The sequence below is a fragment of the Poecile atricapillus genome, chromosome 6 (genome assembly GCF_030490865.1).
Source record: "Poecile atricapillus isolate bPoeAtr1 chromosome 6, bPoeAtr1.hap1, whole genome shotgun sequence".
NCBI classification, from domain to species: domain Eukaryota; kingdom Metazoa; phylum Chordata; class Aves; order Passeriformes; family Paridae; genus Poecile; species Poecile atricapillus.
The window spans coordinates 24,957,685-24,981,383 of NC_081254.1; the positions used below are offsets into that span (position 1 = coordinate 24,957,685).

General features: G+C 55.3%; 2 protein-coding genes across 5 annotated transcripts in view; both read left to right on the plus strand.

Annotated features, from left to right (window-relative positions):
• The window catches only part of ARMH3 (armadillo like helical domain containing 3), a 123,285-nt gene extending 119,685 nt beyond the window's left edge, over positions 1-3,600 (plus strand). For all 3 annotated transcript variants that reach the window (XM_058841256.1, XM_058841257.1, XM_058841258.1), the window contains exon 26: positions 1,226-3,600. In XM_058841256.1, the coding sequence (XP_058697239.1) occupies positions 1,226-1,318 (93 nt within the window). In that variant the 3' untranslated portion in view covers positions 1,319-3,600. The remainder of the gene's footprint in view (positions 1-1,225) is intronic.
• A 7,864-nt stretch (positions 3,601-11,464) lies between these two features.
• Positions 11,465-23,699, plus strand: part of KCNIP2 (potassium voltage-gated channel interacting protein 2) — a 43,921-nt gene continuing 31,686 nt past the window's right edge. For both annotated transcript variants that reach the window (XM_058841854.1, XM_058841857.1), the window contains exon 1: positions 11,465-11,768. In XM_058841854.1, the coding sequence (XP_058697837.1) occupies positions 11,696-11,768 (73 nt within the window). In that variant the 5' untranslated portion in view covers positions 11,465-11,695. The remainder of the gene's footprint in view (positions 11,769-23,699) is intronic.

Consider the following 23,699-nt stretch of genomic DNA (forward strand, 5'->3'; position numbering starts at 1 on the left):
TTTAGGGTAGACATCTTTGCTGGTGTGCTCAGGTTGCAATGGGGCTCACTGGGGTTCATTTCACATCTTTCCCAGTTAACCTTCCAAGTTTTGATTTCCTTCCCTCTCTTACGTATTCTGTCTTTTGGGTAGCTTTCTGCCCTTTCCATGTGTGTTTCTCACCTGGGAGCAAGTGGGACCCTCGGCAGTATATATATGTGTGTGTGTGTATATATATATGTGCTCTTCCAACCCCCAGTGTTGAATTCCTCATTATGTATCTATATAATTCTTCCCCCAGTACTTTTATAAAGCACAAAACATGAACCAGGTCAGCAACAACCTTATTATCACAGGCTCCAAGTCTCTGGGAACTGTAATCCTGTTGTTTGGATGAGCTTGTGTCAGTTTTGCTTTCTGTCACTGCTGCATAGTCGCTGACACAGATGATGTTTGACTTTGTTTTCTCGTTGCCAAGTGCAGCTGAGACTGAGCCCAGTCTGGGGCCTGCATATTTGGCCAACAAGTCTGCAGGCAGGAGGGGGGAAGGGAAGCTGCTGTCAATAGGGCTGCCCAGCTCTTCTTTGTGCTCTTCTTTGTGGGTGACCAGAAGTCTGGATGTCATTGAGGGATAAAGGTGTCTCTTCTTCAGAGACAGTCAGTGAGCCAGCTGCACGTGTACAGCACTCGGAGTACACGCAGCTCTGAACCCAGGAGGTTTTGCCAGCCTGGGTGATAACTTGTGTTTACAGCACAGTGGCATGGCCTCTGTCCTTTCCTTCAGTCTGCATCTTTGGCTCTGTGGGTTCTGGAGCAGGACAGAGGCCATGGCACTGTTTTAATCCAGGAAATGTTTGCTGGCACTCCAGTGGGCATTGATAAAATACGATCTTTAAGCTGCAGCCTGGGAGTGCTCACTTCCCCCATCTCTTTGCCCCTGAACAAGAAACACATCATAGCTCATGCATCCACACAAAGCATCTTCTCCCATCCCTGTCTCACTGGGAATTTACTCTCCTTGCTGGGATGTCACTGTAGACATTCCTGTTTTTCCAAGAAACTGCTGAACCTCAGCATTTCCTTGCTAGACTGGAGTTCCAGTGAGAACTTGCTGCAGCAATTGCTGGGGAGCTGTAAATGCAAAACAGCTTCATGCTGAGCATGGAGTCAGCAGTGTCAAAACTACCAGGCTCATGAAGAGCCAGGAAGAGTCCCATGGCTAAAACATCTCGTTTGTTTCTGTCAGGTTCGCTCCATCAGCATCAACGTGAGGAAGAACCTTGCTTTCAACACGCTGAGCCAGGAGCTGCTGCTGAAGGAATTCTCTACCATCTCTTGAAGGGGGATCGCTGCCGCTGTGCCGGCTGGGCAGAGACGGGCCCGTGTGGGCGGGGACACTCCAGCTCTGCGGCCGGTAGCCCCTTGCCTCCTGCCTTCGGAAGGGACTGTGTTTCTTTTAGGGGAACGCCTTGCTGCTGTGTGTTTGATCCCAAAGGAATGTGTTTAAACTTGGGCTGAGGAGAGGTGATTGGCATATTGAGGAGGAAGCGATTTTTTATGGTGCCATGGGAGTGGGCAGCCATTCCTGTGACATAGCAATGGGAGATTCCCTCCACAGCCTCAGGGAAAATGCACTGGAAACCTTTGTAGCAGAGCTGGGGTGAGCTCACAACTGCAGTAATAAAGCCAGCCCACCTGTGTGAAACTGTTCTGGGTAGAGATTGCTCACCTGCTCTATGGGGAAAGCTGTCTGATCCCAGGTGAGGACTGTTCTTTTCTGTCAGCCTGGGTCAACCTGTCCACCTGTAATGTAAGTCAAATCCACTGCCATCCCGTTGGGAATGACTTTGGATTATAAAAGTTTCCCCAAGGAGCAGGCCTTGCTCACTGCTGTGTCATATCAGAAGGTGTCACTTCAAGCCATTGGATTACTGGAGAAGGGGGAACTTTGCCTCCAAGACTGTTGGCTTACAGGGTCCAATGTGGTATACAAGAATTTGGGTCATCAAACAGAGCACTTTGTTATTGGAGACCAGCTCTGCTTCGGGTCACTGTTGCTTCCAGTAGCCTCAGCTCATCCACCGTTTCTAAGGTAGATGGACATTTTTAGATACTTGGTTTTCATTGGGGCAGAGGACAGGCTGACTCCTTCTCCCCACTCACCTTATTGCCCATCAGAGCAATTTTGCCCATCGCTTTGCGACAATCCTCCTCTTCCTCACAGGAACATCTGCCTTGCACATGTTTGCAAGTGCCTGGTGACCTTCATAAATGAAGAAGTCTCCAGTTTTTCCCTTGTGTGTAGCACACAATTAAAATGTATTTGGAGAAGTAGTGACTTCACTTTCTTGCCCTCCTGTCTTCACCAAGCGACTTACAGCCACGGTCTGCTGAGGGCTTCCTAAGGAAGAGCTCTGGGATGATGCTGTGTGGCACAGCCAGACTTTTCTGCTCCCAGAGCTGGTATTTCAGAGGTGCCCAGATCTGGCAGAGCCTGTTCAGAGTGTTGTGTCAGGCTCCCAGCTCAGGAATACACAGCATAAACACCCGTTCCACCCCTGTTCCCTGCTCATGCATTTTCAGCTCCCAGCAGTGATGTTGTGATATTAAGATCTGGCCTGACTTGGTAGACTGAAGTAGAGAAGTTATTTACATCCCAGATCCACAGATTTTTTTTCCTTCCCCCTAGAAAACAGGTGTTTTTTTAAAAAAATGCCTAGTCCTGCTCTTAGCCTTGTAGGTTAGTGTGAGTAATGTGGGTGTCATGCTCATTTACTACCATTTTTAGGCAAGGCTTTTTTCATGCTAATGTGCATTAATTGTGTTAATGTTTCATCTTACCTGCTATGAGCATGGGAAACTGAAAGCTGTGTCCTTGGCCACCCACTGGGCACAACACCCGATGAAGTCCCTATGTTTTCCTTGGGAGCACTGGCTTCTCTCAGCAGATGATACTATTCCTCGGCAGGGAATTGTCTGGCTTTTAACAGCTAAGCCAGACATTTATTTGCTTTCTGCCATGCAAGTGTATGGGAATGTGTATGTGTCAGAGGGTCAGTGCTTAGGAAAGCAAGCAGATAAAATCACGGCTTGAGAACAGGCTAGGGCACGTAGAACAGGCAGCTTCTCCAATGGAAAATGAGGAACAGTTGTTTGCAGTACATGGTGCTTGTCTGGAGGGGATAGAAAGGGATCTCACTCTGAGAGGGGTGTTTCTTCTCAAGGGGACTTGAGGTGCAGCCCCAGCACTGTGACTGTTGGAGCATTGTGAGTCGTCCAGCTGTCCTCATGCCTGTTCCTCAGCTGTTCTCTGAGCCCATTTAGGCTGAGCCTAAAGACATACATGAGGGAGTTTGGGATGAGTCTGCTTCTGACTCAGCAACCTCTGGAATTTTCAGCTTCTGACTCTGGGCTCAGCTATCCCATCTCCCTGAGGATGCTCCCTTGCTGGGATGATCATAGAAGCCCAGGTGTGTGTCAGATCAATTCCTGAGCCCAGCCCTCATCCAAGTCTGAGCTGGGGAAGACTGTGATTCTTGTCCTCTCGTCACACTGTCACTGAACCAAGCACTGTAAGTGGATGTACATACAAACCTAGAGCTCAATAAATAGCAGAGCCCCGCCTGTCTGGAGTGTGCAGTATTTGTCCTTCACAGGAGGGGAGAGTGGGGTGGTTGTGGGAGTGCCCCTGTCATCATTTGGTGGCACACTGGCTGCAGCAGGGCTATCAGCTGCCCTTGGGCTCTTCCTGCCTGTGCAGAGAGAGGTGATACTTTATCCTTGGTCCTCTGCAGGTACCATCCAGTGGTCAGCATCCCTTTTCCTCTTACATGTCCCTGTGGCCGGCTCTAAGGAAACTGAGCAAAGCTGGCAGCCCATGAGTGAGGAGGGATGCAGGGACATGCATGTGTGTGGTGTGATGCTCTCTGTTGCTGGTGTCAGCAAACTCCTGCTCATAGATTCTGCTGCACATTTGCCTGCTTTGTTAAACACCCTACTACTGTTTGTGGTTTGAGGCCAGCTTGAACTGAGCAGAAAGTAATTTCAATCTTAATGTTCAGCTTCAGGATGTGTGTGACAGCCTCAAACTTTCTTGTATCTGATCTGAGCAGGTGAGTGTATTTTGTTATATCTAATTCATAACTCTGTCTGTTATTGGAAGAGCTGTTTCTGAGGCTTGGGGTGTGTGGGGAGAAATCAGATTGCTACCTTTAAATTATGCAGCAGCTGCAGGGAGACAAATATTTTACAAAATAATGTTCTGGAAGATAATTGAATTTGAGCTAAACTTTGGGGAGAGTTATTAAGAGTTGTTTTGTAAGTGCCACTGTGATTTTTGATCTCTTTATTCCTTAGCTCTTACAGGTCCCACTTTTCATGCAGACTTGAGAGAGGGATGCAGGTCCTCAGGAGCTGAGTCTTCCCTCCATGGGCTGGCAGCTCCAAATGATGTTTTGTCTGTTCTTAGAAGCTGCCAGGAGCAGGTAGTAGCAAACCCCTGATCATGTACAGCAGCTGGAGGGTAGGGTGCACCTTTGCCCACCTGCTGTGTTTGGTTTGCAAACGTTTTTGTCCTCTTGTTTGTCATAGCTATTGCCTGTTCTGGTCCCGTATCCATGGCATAGGGGCCATTCCTCTGCATGATGGAGCTGCCTTCCATGTGAGCATGTCCTGATATCTGTTGTGGGGTGCTTTTCTCTTCCTGATTGAAGAATTGGGCACTCCCTGCTTTGGGGTCCTGCACACTGTTGCATGGTGGATATCAGGAGAAGTCCCGGAAAGAGAGGTCTCCTAGACAGCACTTGCACAGAGGATCAGCTCCAGTGTGCTCCATCTGCTTCCCCACACTTCCTTCTCAGGGTGGAGCTGCTCTCTTTCCTAGCTCCCATTCCAGTACAGGGCAGGCAGAGGGAGTAGCTGCTCCCCCTGCCAAGTCACAACTGGTGCTGTGTGTATTGGGACAATGTGTGGCCAGCAGTCAGTAGTAAATTTTACAGCTCGCTCTTGGCATTCAAAAGTAGCTCTTGGTGTCAGCACTGAGGCCTTTTGGGTATTTATTCTCATCTTCTTTGGGGGCTCTGCTTTCCCATTTGGTACTTGTTGGTATGAGGAGAGTCGTGCTGGATGGAAGTATGATGAGTTCTTTTGGCAGATGAGCCGTTGCAGTAACCTGAAAGGAAAGAGGTAAAGCCCAGCTTTGGAAAGTGTAGAAGTCCAAAGGGGCCAGGATAAGATGTGCTTTTCCCCTGGTGGCAACTTACTAATGCCTTTGCTGATGCTTTCAGGGGTAGGGCAGATAGAAAAATAAGTGATGAATGGAAGTCTGGACCAGGAGTCTAGAGAAGGTCTGTTGCAAGGCTGGTGGGACCTGAGGGCCCCTTGGGCTGCTGAGAGTCCTTTGTGCTGATTCTCCCCAGCTACAGCACAGTGTAGTTGTGCCCTGGGGGACACTGATCAAGCAGAGGGTTGATCCCAAATACATATGATAGGCAGCACCCAGCATTGCTGAATGCTGTTGTCTTTCTAAAGCTTCTTTGGGCCACCCTGACAGGTGCTCAGGGATGCAGACCTCAGATCTGACTCAGCGTGGCTGTCACCCCTCAAGGTCGTGACTGACTGCAAAGAGAGATGCTCAGGATGGGGCTTCCCCAGCCTCTGCCCTACAGCTGCCCACACATCACTCAGGACCAGCAGCTTGTGCCCAGAGGATCCCCTGCTCACCGGGACAGAACATGGCTCCCCTGGAGCCCCCAACATCTCAGCACATCCCGGAGGACCAGAACAAGCACAGGGTCCTGTGCTGCCCTCTCCCAGTTTGGCAGCTGCAGGAGCAGAGGCTGGCCCATGCTCTGCAGCCTCTGCTCTCTGTGCTGTCCCTCCAGGGCTAATTGAATCATGTGGCTGGAAATTGAATCCAATTGAATAGATTAAATGAGCCGGGCTCGCCGCTCACTGCAGCACAGCTCAGAGCCTTGCCAAGCTGCTGCCAGAGGCTGGGAGCCCCCAGGAGTCCCATGGGGGCAGGAAGGGGCTGGGGAGCCTGCGGGAGATGGACACCCACTGCGCTGGGCTGCTTCTCCAGCTCTGCTGTGACAGATGAACCCTCAGCCATTTCTCAGTGATGTGCAGCCTGGCTGTGTCCCAGGGCCCGCAGGTCACTCTGCTACAGGCATACAGAAGTTGGGTTGGCTCGTTTCCCTTCTGAAGCAATTAATGACTAATTAGCTGGAACTCCCCTGCTCCAGGGTTCAGCCAGGGCTCTCCCAACAGTGCACAGGGGCCAGGATCTGCTAATGACCTGTGGCTACTCAGGAGTTCCAATCCTGTTGTTCCCCAGCCTACAAGTGGAGCAAGTGGTGCTGCAGCAGCACCCACCTACAGCACCCCAGCCCCGTGCCCTGCTTTCAGCCCCTCTGCTGCAACCATTGCCAGGCCATGGAATAGGATGGAATGGGATGGGCAGCTGAGAGCAGAGTGCTGAGGCCACAGTCACCGTGGAGACATCCCCTCCCATGGAGGTCAGCTCGGGTACAGGGCCCTGCCCTGGCAAAGCAAGAGGACACGTGCCCGCAGTGTTGACTCGCTCGTGACAGAGATGCACATCTGTTCTCATAGCAGACCTGAGCTGCTGAAAGGGTCCCTGGTGTGGCATCCAGCATGGCATAAATGAAGGTTGAAAATAGTATCTGGTTCCTCTTTAATTAAAACCTGAGCCCACAGGCACTGAGCACACAAACATGAGATGCTTTGTAATGCCAGGAGGACTTGTGAGACTCGGGATATGTCCTGAACTCAGGAATGCTCCAGTCTCCACTCCCCAGACCAAGTCTTTCCTTCACACAGATTTTGTGTCTGTTACGCAGAAGTGGCAAAGAAACATTCTGGGTGGACACAGAACCCCTCTTCAACCCACCCAGCAGTAAGGCCATGCTGGGGAATCCCTCCTTTTCTGGAGGCATGAGCAGAGGCAGGTGACTGGCTTTCGAGGATACAGAGTGTGATGCAAAGTCCTTTTTCCCTCCTGCACACCCAGATTTCTCACACCTGCTGGTTTGCATTTGACAGAGGAGTTGCCTTTCCTCCTGCAGCATTCCTGCTTGCAAGGCTCTCCCAGCAGCTTGCAGCATCATCTGTTACTCCTCCAGCTTTGCAAGACTTTCCAACCGCTGAAATTCCCCCCCAGGTCTGAATCCCACAGTGGCTCCCACCTGCCCATGTGTCTCTGCAGGGTGGGTTAGTGGAGATGGGAGCAGCCGTCCCCTGTGTGTGTCCTGGCTGATATCCCCCTGGGGCATCACCTCCCAAGGACCTGCTGCTCTGCTGTAGCTGTTCCAAGATCCCAGAGACCCATCTCTCTGCAGAGACCAAGGGGCTCGTCTTGGTCTTGTGTCACCCAGATCCATTTCCTCTGCAGATGTGGTAAATGCTGTGGTTTATTCCTGACTGAGGCCATTTGCCCTCCTCAGACACTTGCATGGCCATGAACATCCCTGCTCTGGACTGGGTGCCTGTCTGTGTCCTGGGAAGGAAATAACCCCTGGTGCAGAGCTGCTCATCTGCACCTGCTGGCATGTTTGCAAGGGGTGCAGCTGGTTTAAGGAGCTCCTCTGTTTGCCCTCTGCCTCTGGAGCCAGTCCCCAGGTGCTGCACCCCTTGTCCCAGCCCAGGAGCTGCCTGGGAGCGCGCTCTGCTGTGGAAGCAGAGCTGTCCCTTGTCACCAAGTGTAAATCTGAGCCCAGAGACACCAGGTGACCACAGCCAAAATAGGATTAATGGCATCTGCTGGGAGCTCATCCCGGGGACTGCTATTGATGACCACGGCTTTAAAATACTGTTAACAGTGGATAAAGCACCGTGATTTCAGCACTCGACAATTACATCTCTGTTTGAAATTTCCTAAAGATAGGATCAGACTCCTGAGTCCTGCTCTTTGCTTTTTCAATAGAACTAATAAGAATGGAGGTACGCAATTAGAGAGCATGCAGGCTGCTAGGGCAGATCAATGCCTTGTAGTTACCTAATGAAGTGTTAAATGATGTCTTTCCCTCTCCCTATCCCCCAGTCACACCTACCCCAGGCTGCTTCCAAAGAGCAGAGGGCCTGGGGGAGAGCTCCCTGCGTTCCTCTGCCCCTGAGGTGCAGACCCAAGCACTCCTGACTCCTCTCCAGGGTGGTCTTCCGTGGTTTGGGACTGTCTTGGGTTTTGTGTTGAGCCTAGAGTTTCCAGCAGGAGAGTGTAGGGACTTGTGGCCCCGGAGCTGGGGTGTCCCAGCAGGGAGCAGGAGACATAGATGAGCTGAAGGGATCAGTCCAGTATTGCAGGGTGAGGGTCCTGGAGGAGGAGCAGGGATTGTGTGGATAAGGCTGGTGGCAGCCTAGCACAGCTCTGTCTCCAGCCAAGCTCTTCATCTGGTGAATTTCCAAACTTGTTCTCTTCCCCGGTTATGACGAGGCTGCACTTGCCACACCATGAGCTGGGGACAAACAAGGCTCCTGGACAGTATGACCCTGTTCATACTTGCCAGCCCTTCTCACCCTAAGAGTCATTTCTGGCTGCATCTTCACTGCCTGGGGAGCAGCAGTAATCCCGTGCAGATGTCCCTTATCAAAGCTTTGCTGTCTCTGACAGGGTGACAGATCGGTCACTCAGGGAACAAGCCTTGGGCCCGGGCCAATAGGAATGGGTGATTTCCATCATGACAGAGTGTCTGGGTGGTCCCAGGTCCTCTGAGAGGCACACGGCCTGGGGTGCACCTCATGGGGCAGCATCATTTGGACCCCCAGCCTGTCTCCCTCTGTGTGTTTCCTACTCATCCCACCCCTCTGCTGGCTGTGCCAAGCCCTGGGGCTGGTTTACTTGTCCCTGTTTCTCTCATGGCTCTCTGCTGCTGTCTCACAAATGAATCTGGGGACCTGGGTGCATCCACAAGACCCCTGCCTGCCCTAGCAGGCTCGATCCATCCACCTGCCTGCCCTCCACACTTCTCTGGCCCTGGGCTTTCGGGTACGGGCTTCATGGTTAGCTGTGCTTGTGGAGCGTGTGCCTTTTGTTGGCCACCTAGAGCATGGCCCTTCCTCCCAGTTACCCCTTGTAACTGGGATCTGGATTCTCAGGAGCTGACAGAGCTCTTTCTATCCTCTGGAAGTAGTTACTCCAGTGACATCTTCCACAGTACAGGCCACCAGCCCTGCCTGTGGCTGGCTCCTGCCTGTCCTGAACCTGCTGATTGTTTTTGTGGTGGATGTGGCCAGCAGCAGCCAGGCTGCACAAGGCACACTTTGATTAAAGCCTCAGACACTGCTTAGGTGATTTTCCTCAGCCTGGCCTGGTCTTTTTGCATCTGCTTCACGTCCCAGTGGGATTGAGACGTGTTGCAAGGGATGCTCAGCCTTCTGGGGTGACTTTGCTGCTGTGCCTGTCCCTGTCCAGACATGTTCACCAAGGCATCTCTGCACACAGTTCATCCACAGCAGAGCACCTGTCTGGGTCTGGACAAGAGGCCAGAGACCAGACCCATTTCTGCTTCTCCTACTCTGGCAACCTGCATACCCCCAGCTCCCAGTGCCCAGAGAACATTTAGGGGAGGATATTGTATTTTTTCCCAAGCACAGAAAGGCTCGGAGGCTGTGAATCCTGGCAGAATGCCCAGCCCTCATGTCTGCTAAGGAAAGCAGTTGTAACCAGTGATCAAGTGAGTTATGTCCCCCTTTTTCTACACTGTGGGGAGGGTGGGATATGTCAGCCTGGGCCTGCTTCATCCTACCCTGTGGTACCCATAAAACCACCCAGCTTCCTCTCTCTCCCCAGCCTGGCAAAGCATCTCTTGCTTGCCTGCCGGAACAGGAGCACTTAGCTAGGATAAAAATAGCCATGTTTGCCTCCCAATGGACCAGGGATGGCAGAAGGTGAAAACTTCCCTGTGCAGCTCTGCTGGGCTTGCCACATCCATAGCAGGATGGACACCGAGGGAGGTGAAGTTGGTGGATGAGCTTGGGCATGGATCACACAGTGCTCCCAACCTACTTCCCTGGGATGCTGCTGGTCCCCAAGGGCAGCCAAGAAAATGTGGCCAAGCACGTGGTGAAGAGGTTGGAGGAGGGAGGTTGAAGAGGCCAGGGAGCAGCAGGATGGACAAGCCCAGAAGTGCAGGGGATCTGTGGGCTGGCCAGGCTCCAGCTTTTCTTGTCAGGCTAAGCAGAGGGGGCACTGCCAGAGCTGTCCCGGGCGTTTCCCTCCAGCCAGTGAGTGCATGCAGGCTCCGTGCATTGGCTGGGCCATGGGGAGGGCTGGGGAAATGTTTAGTTCTCCGAGCATTTCTCCACTGCGTTTTCCTTGCTAAATGGCTCTTATTTTTAGATCCAGGCAGTTGCTAAGCATCACTGCCTCGCTAAGGCGGCTTCTTTCATGGCTTGACACCAAAGCACGCTGACAACACGCTGCCTCGTGAGCACGGCCCTCCCTCCTCGCTGATCTGGATTCCCTTCTGCCCTGCGGCTCCTGTGTGCCGGGCTGGCACAGGGATTAGGAGGGATGCTTTGCCTCCTCCCGCAGCCCCTGCTCTCCTGTGTCTCTCTGCATGGGTGAGAGAAGGATGGGAGGAGCGCTGGGAGCTGGACAGCCCCTGAGATGTGCCCAGGACCCCCGTCATGGTGCTGGCAGGACTCAGGCAGTGGCAGGACAAAAGCCCCTGGCTTTGTCCATGGAGGGGACTCTCCAGCACAGTTTGCATCCCCCGGAGATGGCATCGTGCACAGATGGCGACAAATAACCAGGGGCAGCAGCGGGACATCAAGTTCCCAGAGCCAGATGTACGGTGGGCTGTGAGCTCCTCTTTTGGGAGCACCGTGCCTCTGGATGCCTCCCCAAGCGCGTTGCTGCTTCACCCTTTCCCCGGGGCTGCAGGAGAGTAAAATCCTGCTAGACTCCAACCCTGCATGGAAAGCCATGCTCGGGGTGGGGACGGCAGTGGGACCCGCTTCTGTGCTTGGCTGCAGGCATGGGGACCTGGCCGCCCGCCCCACACCTCTCCCGCATCTTTTGACCCCTGCCCATTCCCTCGTCTCGGACCGATTCCTCATCCAGCTTCTCGCCCCTGGCGGAGCTGCAACAGCCCCGCGGGACCGGGCAGGGCTGGGGTTCCCGTTCTCGGGGGTCCCACGGGCAGCCCGGCACGGCCACTGACACGCAGGACTCGGGGGACTCTCGCTCCCCCGCAGTGGGCCCTGGGGGTCTGCGCCCCTCCTGCCCCACTCCTTCTCCATCTCTGTCCCCTTCTCCCGTCCCTGCGCGGTGCCTGATGCCCGGGGCTCTCCCGAACCGCCGGACAAAGCACCTCGGTGCAGTCCGGAGCAGTTCTCTCCCTGCCTCTTCCCGGGAGCGCCCCCGCCCTCCGCTCCCAGCCCGTGCCTCAGTTTCCCCGCGGCGGCGGGGCCGGGCTGGCGGTTCCCGGGAAGAGGCGGGGAAGGACGAGAGGGAGGGGGCGGCCGTGCCCAGCCCTGGCGGCGGCGGGGACCGGGGCGGCTGCGCGCTCCTGCTGCCGAGCCGTGCCGAGCCGAGCCGAGCCGAGCTCCCGGCACCGCCGGCCCCTTGCCTCTGCCGCGCTGAGCGGCGCGGGCGGCGGGGCGGGGGGAGGCGGCGGCCGCGGGCAGCCCCTGCCCGCCGGCGCAGCCCGTGCGCCCCGTCGCCGTTCCCCCCGCCGCTCGGCGGGGCGGGAAGATGCGGAGCAAGGGCAGGAAGGAGAGCCTGTCCGACTCCCGCGACCTGGACGGCTCCTACGACCAGCTGACGGGTGAGTGCCGCCGCCGGGGAAGGTGCAGCAGCCACTCGGAGCACGGCGCGGGGCGGTCCCGGGCACCCGCTTCCAGCCCCGCTGAGCCCCGCTCCCTGCCCGCTCCGCTTCGCCGCATGCCTTGCTCGGGGACAGGGGGAACGGCCGCGACCCCGGCGCTGGAGCAGGGGGACAGTCCCGACCCCCGTGGGGAGGGTGCTCCGGGGGCGATAGGGCTGGTCCCAGCGTGCAGAGGTTGTCCCGAGGCAAGGAAAAGGCCCCGGACGGAGGGGGTGCAGTGCTTGGATCGCTTTTGGCCGCCCCTAGAGCTCACACTCCCTCACTGTTACCCTCGGGACACCAGGGTCTGGCGCTGGGCTCTCTCTGCCATGCCTTGGGACCCCGCTGCACCTGGGGTGGCACAGCAGCATCCCGGCAGCAGGTTCCCCAGGGAAGAGAGGCTCACTCACTCCGCTCAGAAAACCCCAGCAGCACCACGGTGCCTGGTGTCTTCACGCATCACCCGGTGTCCCCTAGAAATCCCTTGAGACGTCCTGCCCCTGGATGGGATAGCTGTGGGACAGAGAGGACTAAGACGACCCATTTATGACCCTATTGTATTCCCCCTTCATCCTCTGCCCCATCAGGGAATTGCCAAGCATCCCGCATCCCACAACATCTGTCCATCCGTCACACCTCATCTTCCACTCTCCGCTAGGGAAGCAGCTGGGCTGGAGCTGGCAACACCCCTCCTTCCCCACGTGCTCTCCGCAGATCAGGCCAAACCCTGTCCCCTTTCAGGGCCTCTGTCGCAGCAGCTGTGAAATGGGGCAGCAGTTCCCACCTGCCTCCTGGTACCCACGATGGAGCTGAGCCTTTCCTTAGCCAGTGTGGTTCGGTGTCCTTGTGCCTCAGGCACTGTTGTGTGTGCACAGGCGGCTTCCCTGAGTTCCAGTGACGCTTTTTTTTCCTGCCAAAATCTGGGGTGGATTTCAGGATTTGCTCTAGAATTTCAAATAGGTGGTGGTAGCAGAGCAGGACCTCTGCTCTACTTTCCTGAACAGCCCCACACACGGGAAACACTGCTTACTGTCTGCCCAAACGTGCTGCAGGGAAGATATTTTTGAGCTGTGTAGGAACTTGGAACCCACACACAACTTTTGGTTTCTCCGGTAACTTTAAAATGTCCATATGGATTTAAATCAAATCGAAGTTAAAAATAAATTCCAGTCTCTCCAAGACTGAGACCTTTTATGCCTGGGCTTACCTCTGAGCCAGCTGTGCAGCAAGAACTGGGATGGAGTGGAGCTGTGCCACCATGCAAGTCCCTGCCCACAGGGATGGGGCTTTGGGGAAGTCTTTAGGGAATAAGGCTGGAAATATCTGCCTCATTTCCCAGAGTGGGAAGCAGGCCCTGTAGGGCATGTCACTCATTTCCCATCACTGTCGAGTCAGTGACCTGCCAGGGCAGAGCCTGCAGTAGCACCACAGAGGAGAGGGAGCTGGTGCCAGTGGTGCTGATTTCCCCTGTGCTGGCTGAATGCACTGAAGCTGCACCCACTGTGGAGGGAAAGTTGTCTTTCTCCCAGAAATTGTGGAAGCGATGCAGTCAGGAGAGGGGATGCAGCCTTAACTCTAGGGAGGGTTAACTAGCTTGACCCCATGCCTTCTGACCTGGTCTTGGCTCTCCTGATATCCTGGAGATGTGATGAGGAGACGGGACCTCCATGGGGCTGTAGCAAAGCCTGGGGTGAAGCTGGCAGTGCCTGTGTGGGGTTAGTCTTTATCTGCAGACAGGAGGGTTGCTGCTGGCACCTGCTGTTTGGTAGCTCAGCTCTGCTTGGGATCAAGCAGTTTGGGGTGTTCCTGCAGCTTCCTCCAGGCCTCCTGGAGACCCCCATCAGGATGTGTCAGAGTTTAGAGGGCATCTGCCATGAAAGAGCTGTTAACTGAGAGATGATTTGGTGTCAGGCGAGGCAACAGCCCCACAGCAACTCCAGCGATTTCTGGTGTGTACAGGGACAGCAGTCAGTCCTGGAATCCACCACTGCCTGAAATCAGGGGTGAGAGCAATGTGATTCCCACCTATGCATGGCTAGAGAAGGGTTAGCAACACCCAATTCCAGAAGGAGAGGGGCTAAACAGAGAGCAGGACCCTTAGCCATGCTCGGAGTAGAAACACTCCGCAATGTCCACTCATTCTTAAATGTAAAAAGCTGTTGAAAATGAAGGTGCAGTGACAGTCGCCACTCTCTGCGGTGTCTCCAGAGATGCCCAGCTGCCCTGGCTCTGTGGGCACGTGGATGTGTGTGTGAGAGGCCCGAGTGAATGAGAACTGCCTGTGTGTGAGCAGTGGGCAGAGCAGCAGCGCTCCCTGCTCCGGGGGAACACGGGCAGGCTGCGCTGGGGCGAGCCGGGATGGATCCTGCCTGTGCTGACCCTGCTGCGGCAGCATGGGCCAAGGGCAGGAAGCAGCCGTGCCTGCCTGGCTGCTGAGCCTGCGGCTGAGCACCCACCTGGGTGTTAAGGAGAGAAATGTTTAGGTTACACCACCAGGAAATTAAACTGGTCCATTTCTGGGATATTTAGATGACGCTAGCGAGAAATAAAAGCCGTCCATAAATTACATTATTCCTCCAGCCTCTAATGGCATGAGTGATTAGTATGCAAGCAGAGCTCAGAGCCAGTGTCTCAGGACTGCTCTGGCCATGGCTCTCCATGCAGAAGAAATGGGAATCCAGAGCCACTTTGTCCCGAGAAGCGCAGGTACTGCATCCCTGACCCTGAATGCTGGCAGTGTGAGAGGTGAGTGAGCTTGGAGGAGGGTTTCCCTCCTGCCTGATGCTCCACAGGGATGTGTGAGCATCAGGGCTGCCCTAGGTCGAGTTCTGGAGCGTGGGTGGTAGGGCTTGTCTTAGCCCATTGGACAAACCCCTCCAAGCCATTCTGTATCTCGTGAACGGGACAGCATGTGCCTGCACAGGGTCAATATACAGGCTGTCTGGGATGGGGCAAAACCCCTAACTGCCTTTTGGAAAAATGAGGGAGTCATCTCCAGGGCTGTTGGTTCCCCAAAAAGGACCAGGAGGCTCACTTTTCACCCTTGCTTTTTCACCCCTGTTTTTTTTCCCTCCAGTTGTCATGATCTGGGGACTCGAGCAACCGCTTTGCTCCACCCCAAAGGCAACCGCAGTGTTTGCAGGGCTGAGCAATTGCTATAGAGATCATCTGCAGAGCTTTGGGATCCTCCTGTCTCCAGAGGCACAGCTGATGGATGGGGACTTCCCAACTCCTAGCACTTTTAGCAGCCCACCCCGTGAGATGAAAGCCTTAGGCACCAGCGTAGCAGCAGCGCAGCATCTGGCTGAGCTCTCTCCCTACCTCAAGGGACGGTGTTTCAGGGGTATTTCTCCCCACGGCAGTAAGAAAGGAGAGGTGGGGCCAAGCTGTCCCCCACAGGCACATCAGAGGGAGAAGAGGCCAGTTGAGTCAGTGGGAGGACAATAGGAGCAGGGTTCCAGTCCCTGCCATGGGATAAAGCTGAGGAGCTGTGTCCTGGCAATGCCACAGGAGGGTCCCAGGTGATGAGCAGATCTAGGGCTGTGCCAGGGGCTTGTTCTGCTCCCGGTAAACCCAGCAGCTTCATCGTGTCTGCTCACAGCCCGTGATCAGTCAGGTGGGGGGGAACATCTCCACCAGCTTGCCATAGCGTAGGACTTCCATCTGCACGGGGGATAATTTATTTCCCAGAGTGTGGAGGAGGTGTCAGTGCTAGCCTGTCCCAAATAATAGTGTGTGTAGGGGGAAGCACTGGGATCTGCAGCTGGAGGATGGAGTGACAGGGTCATTGGGTGGGAGCAAGGACATGAGCAGGCAGGGGCTGGCAGGAGCCCGGCTGCGAGTGTGCATGGCAGGTTGTGTACTGTGCCTGTGTGCTGGATGGATCCCACAGAGGGGAACAGAGGTGGAGAGTGTGCCCAAGACCAGCTCACCCATGTCCAGATTGAAGGTCCTTCTCTTGCCCAGTTGCTTCCTTGAGAACAGCCCTGGGTGCACAGCCCTGTCCTCATGGGTCTGGCAGGGCCAGCTACCTGCATCCCTCTGGTCACTGTCAGGCATTGGTTGCCCCCTCTTCCTAACAGCAGCCCCCAGGAGGGGTGACATCCACCAGTGTCCTTCCCCTGGGTGTCTGACCCATGGGAACTGTGTATTGCCCATCCCCCTGCTCCCCTGCTAACCTGCCTCCCCTTCTGCTGCTGCCCCACGCAACCTCCCTCTGCTTGCCACTTCTGCTCCTGCAGCCTGGCAGTGAGGCTGGGCTGGAAGCCACACTGACCCTTGAGACAGGTCCCCGAGCTCCCAGGAGGCTCTCTGTCAGGGTGGGGCACTGTAGGGAAAGGTCTCCCCCCTCGTGTGCCAGGGTCAGGGGCTCCCATGGGTCATCTCTGTGCCAAAGCGCCTTGCCCTCGATGGCTGCTGCACCTTCCCGGGGTGATGGGACTGTTGCCTGACTGCCTCATCTCTGTCTGCTGTCTCCCTCCTTCTGGCATCTGTACCCTCTTCCTCTTCCCTCTTTGCTGTCCTGGCTTGTCTGCAGTCCTCTGATGCTGCTGACTTCCCTCTCATGGGGTGTTGTGGCATTGCTGAGATCCTGAGGGTCCCTGATGGAAGGGATGCTGCTCCTAGCCACACACGGGGCAAGGAGCATGTGAGTGATGCTGCTGGTAGCACTGCTCAGCACAAGCAGGCTGGATTTCACAGCTGGAAAGGCTGAAGCTGAGGTTTTGGCAGCCGCTGCTGCATCCCTGCAAGCAAAGGCAGGTTGGAGTCCATGGGGAATTGGTGGCACAGGATTAATTAGTAGGAAGTTCGTGGATTTGGTTGGGCTGGTTAAATGGCTGATCTCTACAGATGCTGATGCATAATTCATGGATTGTCACAACTTTGGCCAAGGGATACAGCTCTGGCTGCACAGGGCTGGCCATGCACAGGCTCTTTCACCGTCTTTGTGTCTGGGCATAGAGTTTTTCCTCGCTGTTGGCCATGTTACAACTGGAAAAGGTGTCTCGACTCAGTGGTGCTGTTCTCGTATTGTGTGTTATGCTGAAACCAGTTGCCCTCCGAGCTTTGGGAGCCAGGACATGAGGAGGTTTGATCCCTGGAGCAAACTCTGGTTTCTTCCAGCTATATTGGGTCCATATGTCCCAGCTGGACCTGAGCCTCATGCATTAACAGCCCAGACATCAGCGGCTCGCCCCAGCCCTAAAGGACAGGAGAGACCCCGCTCAAAGAGCTGCCTCTGCCTCACTCCTCATTAGTGATGTTTTCATTAGGGGAAGTGGTTTGGTTTTGTTTAAGCCAAATTGCTGTGCTTGGGAGATGATAAATCCATCTGCTGGCAAATCGCTCTCCTGCCGCCGGGATGGATCCCAGCCCTGCTCTCTAATCATGCTGCAGATAAATGAGCCTTTAGTGAAACCAATCTCCCTCGAGGCGGGGCTGAGCTGGGTGGTCTGATGCCACGGTGAGGGGTTCTGGCTTCAGGTGGGGAATCACAACCCTTCACTAACGCTGTAGAACTCTGAGGGTGGTTATTGCTGAGCAAGCGAACTGCTGGGGCTGTTGCAAGTGGCTTCCGTGGGAGCAAAGGGGCAGAGGAGTCCCTTTCCATGGGACAGGGTCTGTGAATGGGTGCAGTCTGGCACTGTCTATGCCAGAGTCCTCTGCTGGCAGCTGGGGCTGGGTGCTGGGTGTGTTCCATGGGGGTGAGTGGCAGGACACTGGGGATGAATGACCCCACTCCCAGCGATACGCCCCTCGAGAGCTTTGCAAATGTCCTGTGGCAGCCGGGCTGTGCCGGGCTATGCTGGGTGGGAGGCTCTTACTGCGGTCCTCATGTCCCTGAACTGCTGTGGCTCCGGCTGCTTCTGGCTTTTAAGTAAATTTGTCTTCCTCTTCAAATGAAAACGGGTGGTGCAGCCTCTGGGGAGCAGTGAGAGTAATTAGCTTGTTTGGAGACGGAGCCCTGCAGGAGGGGAGCTGGGGGCAGAAAACTGCTGCTTTCAACAGGAGCTGACAGAGATAGGGAATGTGGAGGGCTGCCACCTTCACTGCCTCTGATCCTGGGCTTCCTTGAACATTTCCTCTGTGGTCCAGACAGGGCAAGTCACCTATGGACACTCCTGAGCAGGGGAGGTACTCACTGCCACTGACATGTGCTTCTGTGTCCATGCCTTGCGTGCCTCTCTGGCCCCAAAGGCTCAGCTCCACCAGCTTCCAGATGACTCCAGCCCCATTTTGGCAGGAAGCACTCCACTTTTGAACCTGATGAGATGGAGATCCCTTCTGTTTAGGGAGGGGGACTCTCCCAAGCCCAGGCTGGTGTTGGCATTGCTGCTGGGGACTCTGGGCAAGAAGGTCAATTTCCCATCCATGCTGCTCCTGCTCACTCCACCTGGGGACATGGGGTGTCTTGAGACCCTGAGGTCTGCAGGACACACAAGCAGGAGCCCCACTCAGAGCATGCACGATCATCCAATTCCTGTGCCAGCTTCCTGCGCAGTGAGTGTTTTGGGGGTTGTGCCCTGTGCAAGTGGGGGCACTGCACACCCCTGTGTGCAGACAAACCTAATCCACGCTGCACTTAGCCCTGGGCTGTACCTGGAATGGGCAGGTGGCTTTGTCCTGGATGGCAGGGGGATGTGGGGTGTGACTGCTCCCAGGGAGGTCGGTCAGGGACCATGCTGCAGCAGCAGCAGTGCCTGTAGGTAGGCAGGGAACACTCACAACCCCAAGGGGCTGGCAGTGGAGATGGACAGCTTCACCTGTGGTCCCTGTCCAGGGAGCAGATCAGGGACAATGATGGAGTGACTAACTCAGCAGGTGGGGTAGTGGCACAAATCTGCTGCCTTAACTCTGCCCTGCAGAGACTTGAGAACTGGATGGGATTGTCTGTCCTGTTGTCCCCGTGAGACATCCCGTGGCAGTGACATTCCTGCTGGGAAGGGGCTCAACAGTCTGAAGCAGAGCCAGACTTCTTGGCAAGATGCTACCATGAGAGACTGGCATGACCCTGTCACTGAGCCTCTGTGGGGCAGAAAGTGGGACCCTGGTCCTAGCTTCAGGCACGGACTCCAGCAGCAGAGTAGGGATGCACCAAATCCCTAACCTGTCCTCTTCCCATTACCAATCACACATTTGGACACCAAAAAGTGCTTTTTAGGGATGGAGTATCATCGGTGATGGTCCAGCCAGGATGAGAGTCACAGGAAAGACAGGTTTCCTTGACCCAGATGGGGAAGGTGTAGCTCTGTGGGACACAGAGAGGCACCAGAAAACTCCCACATCCATCAGGAGCCAGGGAGGAGCCATCCATCTCCTTTCACGGGTTACTGCTGCCCATGCAGCTTTGGTAGGGTGAAATGGGAACCAGTCTGCTCACTAACGAGATTAGACAGGCGAGCCATTGCTCCTGGCCCCTTTGGTTAATCGCTTCTTCCTAGATTGAATTTTTCAAAATTGCATTGCTTACAGAAAGCCCCTGAACGGGTTTAAAGGCAATAATCCACCCGTCCCTCTGTCATTGCAAGGGCCCCCCTGGGGCTACTTGGCAGTGGGTTGTTGAAGTCCCTGGTGTGTCTCCACGTGTCTCTGGTGTCCCCAGGAGGTGGCTGGCAGCACTGGCCCTTGACAGCTCCTGATTTATTCCAGGAGGGAATACGTATTAATTTTTAATGGTGTGATTTAGTGAAGTCTCCAGAGGTGAGGGAGAAGGGACTGGGTCAGATGCCGGCTCTGTACAGCTGCCCATGTGACAGGTCCCTTCTGCCCCCCTACTACTGCCTCAAGGGCCACGGTGGGCAGCTGCCCATCCTGCTGGACTCCTAGGGTGCAGGATTTGGGTGGTTCAGTGGTGGGGTGCAGCACACCCAGCCCTGGCTGCACTTGCTTAAGGTCTTGTCTGACCCTGGAGCAGGGAGGGACAGCTGCTGGTGCCAGGTTCTGGGGTTGCAGCACAGGTGGAAAAGATGTGTGGGGCTCGGGCAGCACAGTAACTGATGTTATAATATGCTGTGGTTATGACTGATCCCAGCATCTCTTGGAGACATCCCAGCCCTCTCCTGAGTGGTGGGATCTGCCCCTAAGTTCCTCTTTCTTTCCCCCTCACTCTGCTTCTAGCAGTTGATCTGAGCCCATCCCCAGACCCCTGCTGCTCATGCTGACCCAAACAAATTTCCCCTGGAGTCTGCCCTCCCTGCTTGCTTCCCCTCCATCGTGCAAAGTGAGTCACTCCCAGGCACCAGGAATCATTCATGTCATTTCCCCCTTTGCCGCAAAGTCATTAATGCGAGTGGAATAATTTGTTGCATAACGGAGAGGATCAGCAGGAGCGCTGCTCTGGCAAGCAATTCCTGGCCCTGGCCACCACCGCCCTGGGAGAGGGCAGCTCGAGGGGATCCTGCTGCTCCTACAGCTGCACCATGCTGGCAGCAATGGGGTTGGATCCCTGAGGCATTTTTCCAAAAGCCATCAAGTCTTGCCTGAATCCCAGTCTGGAGGGATGGACCTGTTTGTCATGGCCTTGGTGTCTGCTCACCCTCACACAGATCCTCTGAAAGGGACGCGTTGCAGCTCCCCCACAATGACACAGGCAAGAAGTGTTCCCTGCATTGATCAGGGTGTGTATCGTGGCACCGCTTGTTCTGGCCACATCCCTGCCTCCTACTCACTCCAGCTCCTCTGAGCTCCCCAAGCTGTGGGTGTCACAAGGGCTTCCCACCAGCAGCCAAATCCCTCCTGACTTCTTGCTCCAGAGCTGGGGACCCCAAACTGTCCCAGCAAAGGTGCAGTTGGCTCTGGAACTGCTCCCAATGAGTTCCCAGCTGGCCATTTTTGGTGCAAACCCAAGCACAGCTGGCAGTCTCTCATGGGGACCTTGCAGCCTCCCCAGTAGAGGGCTGGCCAGAGGTGGCACCTGCCACCCTACCAGCAAAGGGGTGTGGGTGCTGAGGGCCTGTGCTTGAGTGATGCTCACTGTGATTGTGGTAGATCCAGTGCCTCCCCTGCATATGGAGTGGGAGGAGGCCAAGGAGCAGTGCTCTAGGTGATAAGAGGCATTGTGGAGACTGCTCCCCCTCCCCAGGGTTAATTTCCTTCTATCCCATGCTTGGCCAGGCATTAATTTAAAGATGCTGTAATGGGAGAGGGAGAGTGTAAGAGGATTGGGCTGAGGGCAGGAGGATTTAAGGAAGGGAAGGGATGTGGCTGGGAGCTGCACAGGGTCTGATGGTGCGGGATGGGCAGGAAGTGCCATGCACTCCTCAAGACTGAGCCACCCTGATGTGTGCCAGCTGCCACTGTGATGGCACCCGTGGTATCCCCCAACAGGGAACGTGGGAGTGAAGCCTTCCCCCTCCTCAGGCAGAGCTGCTGGTGGCTGGGTGGGGACAGGGCTGTGAGTTTGCAGTGTGGCCGTGCCACGTGTCCCACCTGTCTGTGCTTTGCACCCCAGGCACAAATTCAAAGCCTAGCCTGGAGTAACCCAGCAGATGGGCATCGTGCCTGGTTAGGGGGAGAAGGGGGGAAGGAGCAGGCAGAGCCCTTTTGGGGTGCCATATCCCAGCTGGGACTTAGTGCCCTTGGCTCAGCTGGGCAGCAAGCCCCCCGGTGCAGGGGGCTGCCCTGAAGCAGAAAGGGGAAGAAGGAGATGGTGTTTAATATTTCAAAGTGACTCACTGAAAACCTGTTTTTCCTTAGGACTGGTCATTCCCCAGCATCCCCCAGGAGGGGCTGGGATCGGGGCCACCCCAGTTCAGTGTAAGCTGGAGGGAGAGGCTCTTTTGGGACCACACCCATGGAGGAAAAGGAGCCTTCTTTCCTCCTCCATCCCGCACAGACTCCAGAGTCCCACCTCTTCCCTGGACCTCAGTGCCGGGACAAGGATGTGGGTCCCAAGGGACTGTGGTGTCCCCCCAGCCCTGCACCATCCTGTGCCTCCTCCCTCAGCACTGTTTGTTTTCTCAGCCTGCCCTCCTGTAATTACAACCCGCTGTCACTCTCTGGATAATACGTCTTCTCTTTTATCTCTGCTTAATTAAATAACTGTGGGGAAGTGAGGGGCTGGTAAACCCTTGTTTGCTAGGATGAACCACCCAGTGGCACTGAGGAGGTCTCCAGGGGCTGGCAGAGGAGCTGGATGGAGATGGCTGTGCCTGGACAACACAGCTGAATGTGGGGTACCTGCGGCCCTTGGGAGGGATGAGGTGCTGACTTTGTTGTTCATGGGACAGGATCTCTTGCACAGATGTTTCCAGGTCAACCCTGAGGAGGTGCCCTGGATGTGACCACTGACACCCCCTCTGTACCTCTCCCCTCAGTTTGGAGCCTTGCCCGCTACCAGGCTGGGAAAAGCGTGTGGCTGCCAGGCCAGCCACCTCTGCCCGCAATTAGTTGGTGCTAATGAGCGTCCCTGGCAGCTGCTGCTGGGTCAGTGATCTCTGGCAGAATATCTGCCAGGCCATCCCCCCATGAGACCAGACCACTCCCTGCTCAGCAGAGCATCCTCACTTGTACTGCTGGTCCTCAATGCAGACATGGCTCCCTCTGCTCAGGCTCCATCCCTGCTCTCTGACATCCCTCATGTCTCTCTGCATTTGCACCTTTCTCTGGAGGCTGGTCACAGTTTGGGTGCTGTCAGCGGTGCACTCCCAGGTGCTGCCCCTTTGTCTTTCTTCTCTGGGTGCTCCTTTCTCCCCATCACAGCCACCCCACAAGCTGTTGTAGCAGTGGAAATGGAGTCTGTTACGACATCCTCAGGAGCAGGATATGGCCCTGTTTAAAAGCACTGGGCTGGGGTGATAGGATTACTCCCCTGGGCACTGCTCACTCTGCTATGATGGACCAGGATGAGATATACGTGTCTGACTGGGGTGGACTGGGAAGTGAATGCCCCCCACTGTGAACAGCTCTGGTTCTTGGGGTCCTGGCTTGGAAATGATCAGTCTGGAGATGGAGCAGTTTTAGAGGCACTCTTGGTCTTCGTGGCAGGATGTTGTAGGGAGACAAGTTCTGTGACAATGTAGGGGTTGTGTACAGATGTGGAAGCATGGGATGACCTGCAGGCTCAGGGTAGCTCTCCTCTGGTGTGCTGCCCATCCTCACAGGCTGTCCTCCTGCCTGCCCTGGATTTGCAGCTTCAGACTCGATTTGCACAGATCAAAGCCTGGGGCCATCTCTTATCTTGGTTTACCTGGGTCCCGCCTGCCCCCAGCCCGGAATGCGGGGGAGGTTTGGAGGTAATCCTTGCAGACAGGATGCTGCTGGCTAATTATAGCAGAACCTCTCACTTCGTGGGAACCACGGCAAATTGTCCCTCGAGCCCTGGCAGCAATGGTACAAATCTTCCGCTAATTAGACTTGAAAGTCCTCCCGTGAGCTCAGACACAGGATGGATATTTGATTATTAACATATTTATTTCTGAATCTCTCAGCAGGTCTTGCACTGGGAGGTTGTACTCCCCCTCCATAATTGCCAGGCACATTTATTCCTATCAAGAGTGCCTGGGGGCTCCAGGGAGGGGATGCTCCTCAGGTCTGTGTGCTAATTTTTGGGATTGTCTCATTAAGATGTGTAGAAGAAAACTTGCTGATGCTGAGAAGGTCTTAGACAGGAGCTGTGTGCCTCCCACCAGCCCCTCTCCCAGATGCGATGCTCCTGACCCTTCTGCCCAATTGGGAACCCAGGGATATCTTCCCATGTGCTCCCAAGCACAATGGGTCCAGGCACCAGGCAGGCAGGGGAGGGATGAGGATGACCCAGAGGTGCAGAGCTGGTGCTGGGCACCACAGCCCAACACAAAGCTGCCGGCCATGGCACTTCCAGGGAGAGCATCCCTCCTTCCAGTGGAGGCAGACAAACTCCAATGGAAACACTGTCTCTGAAACAACTGAAAA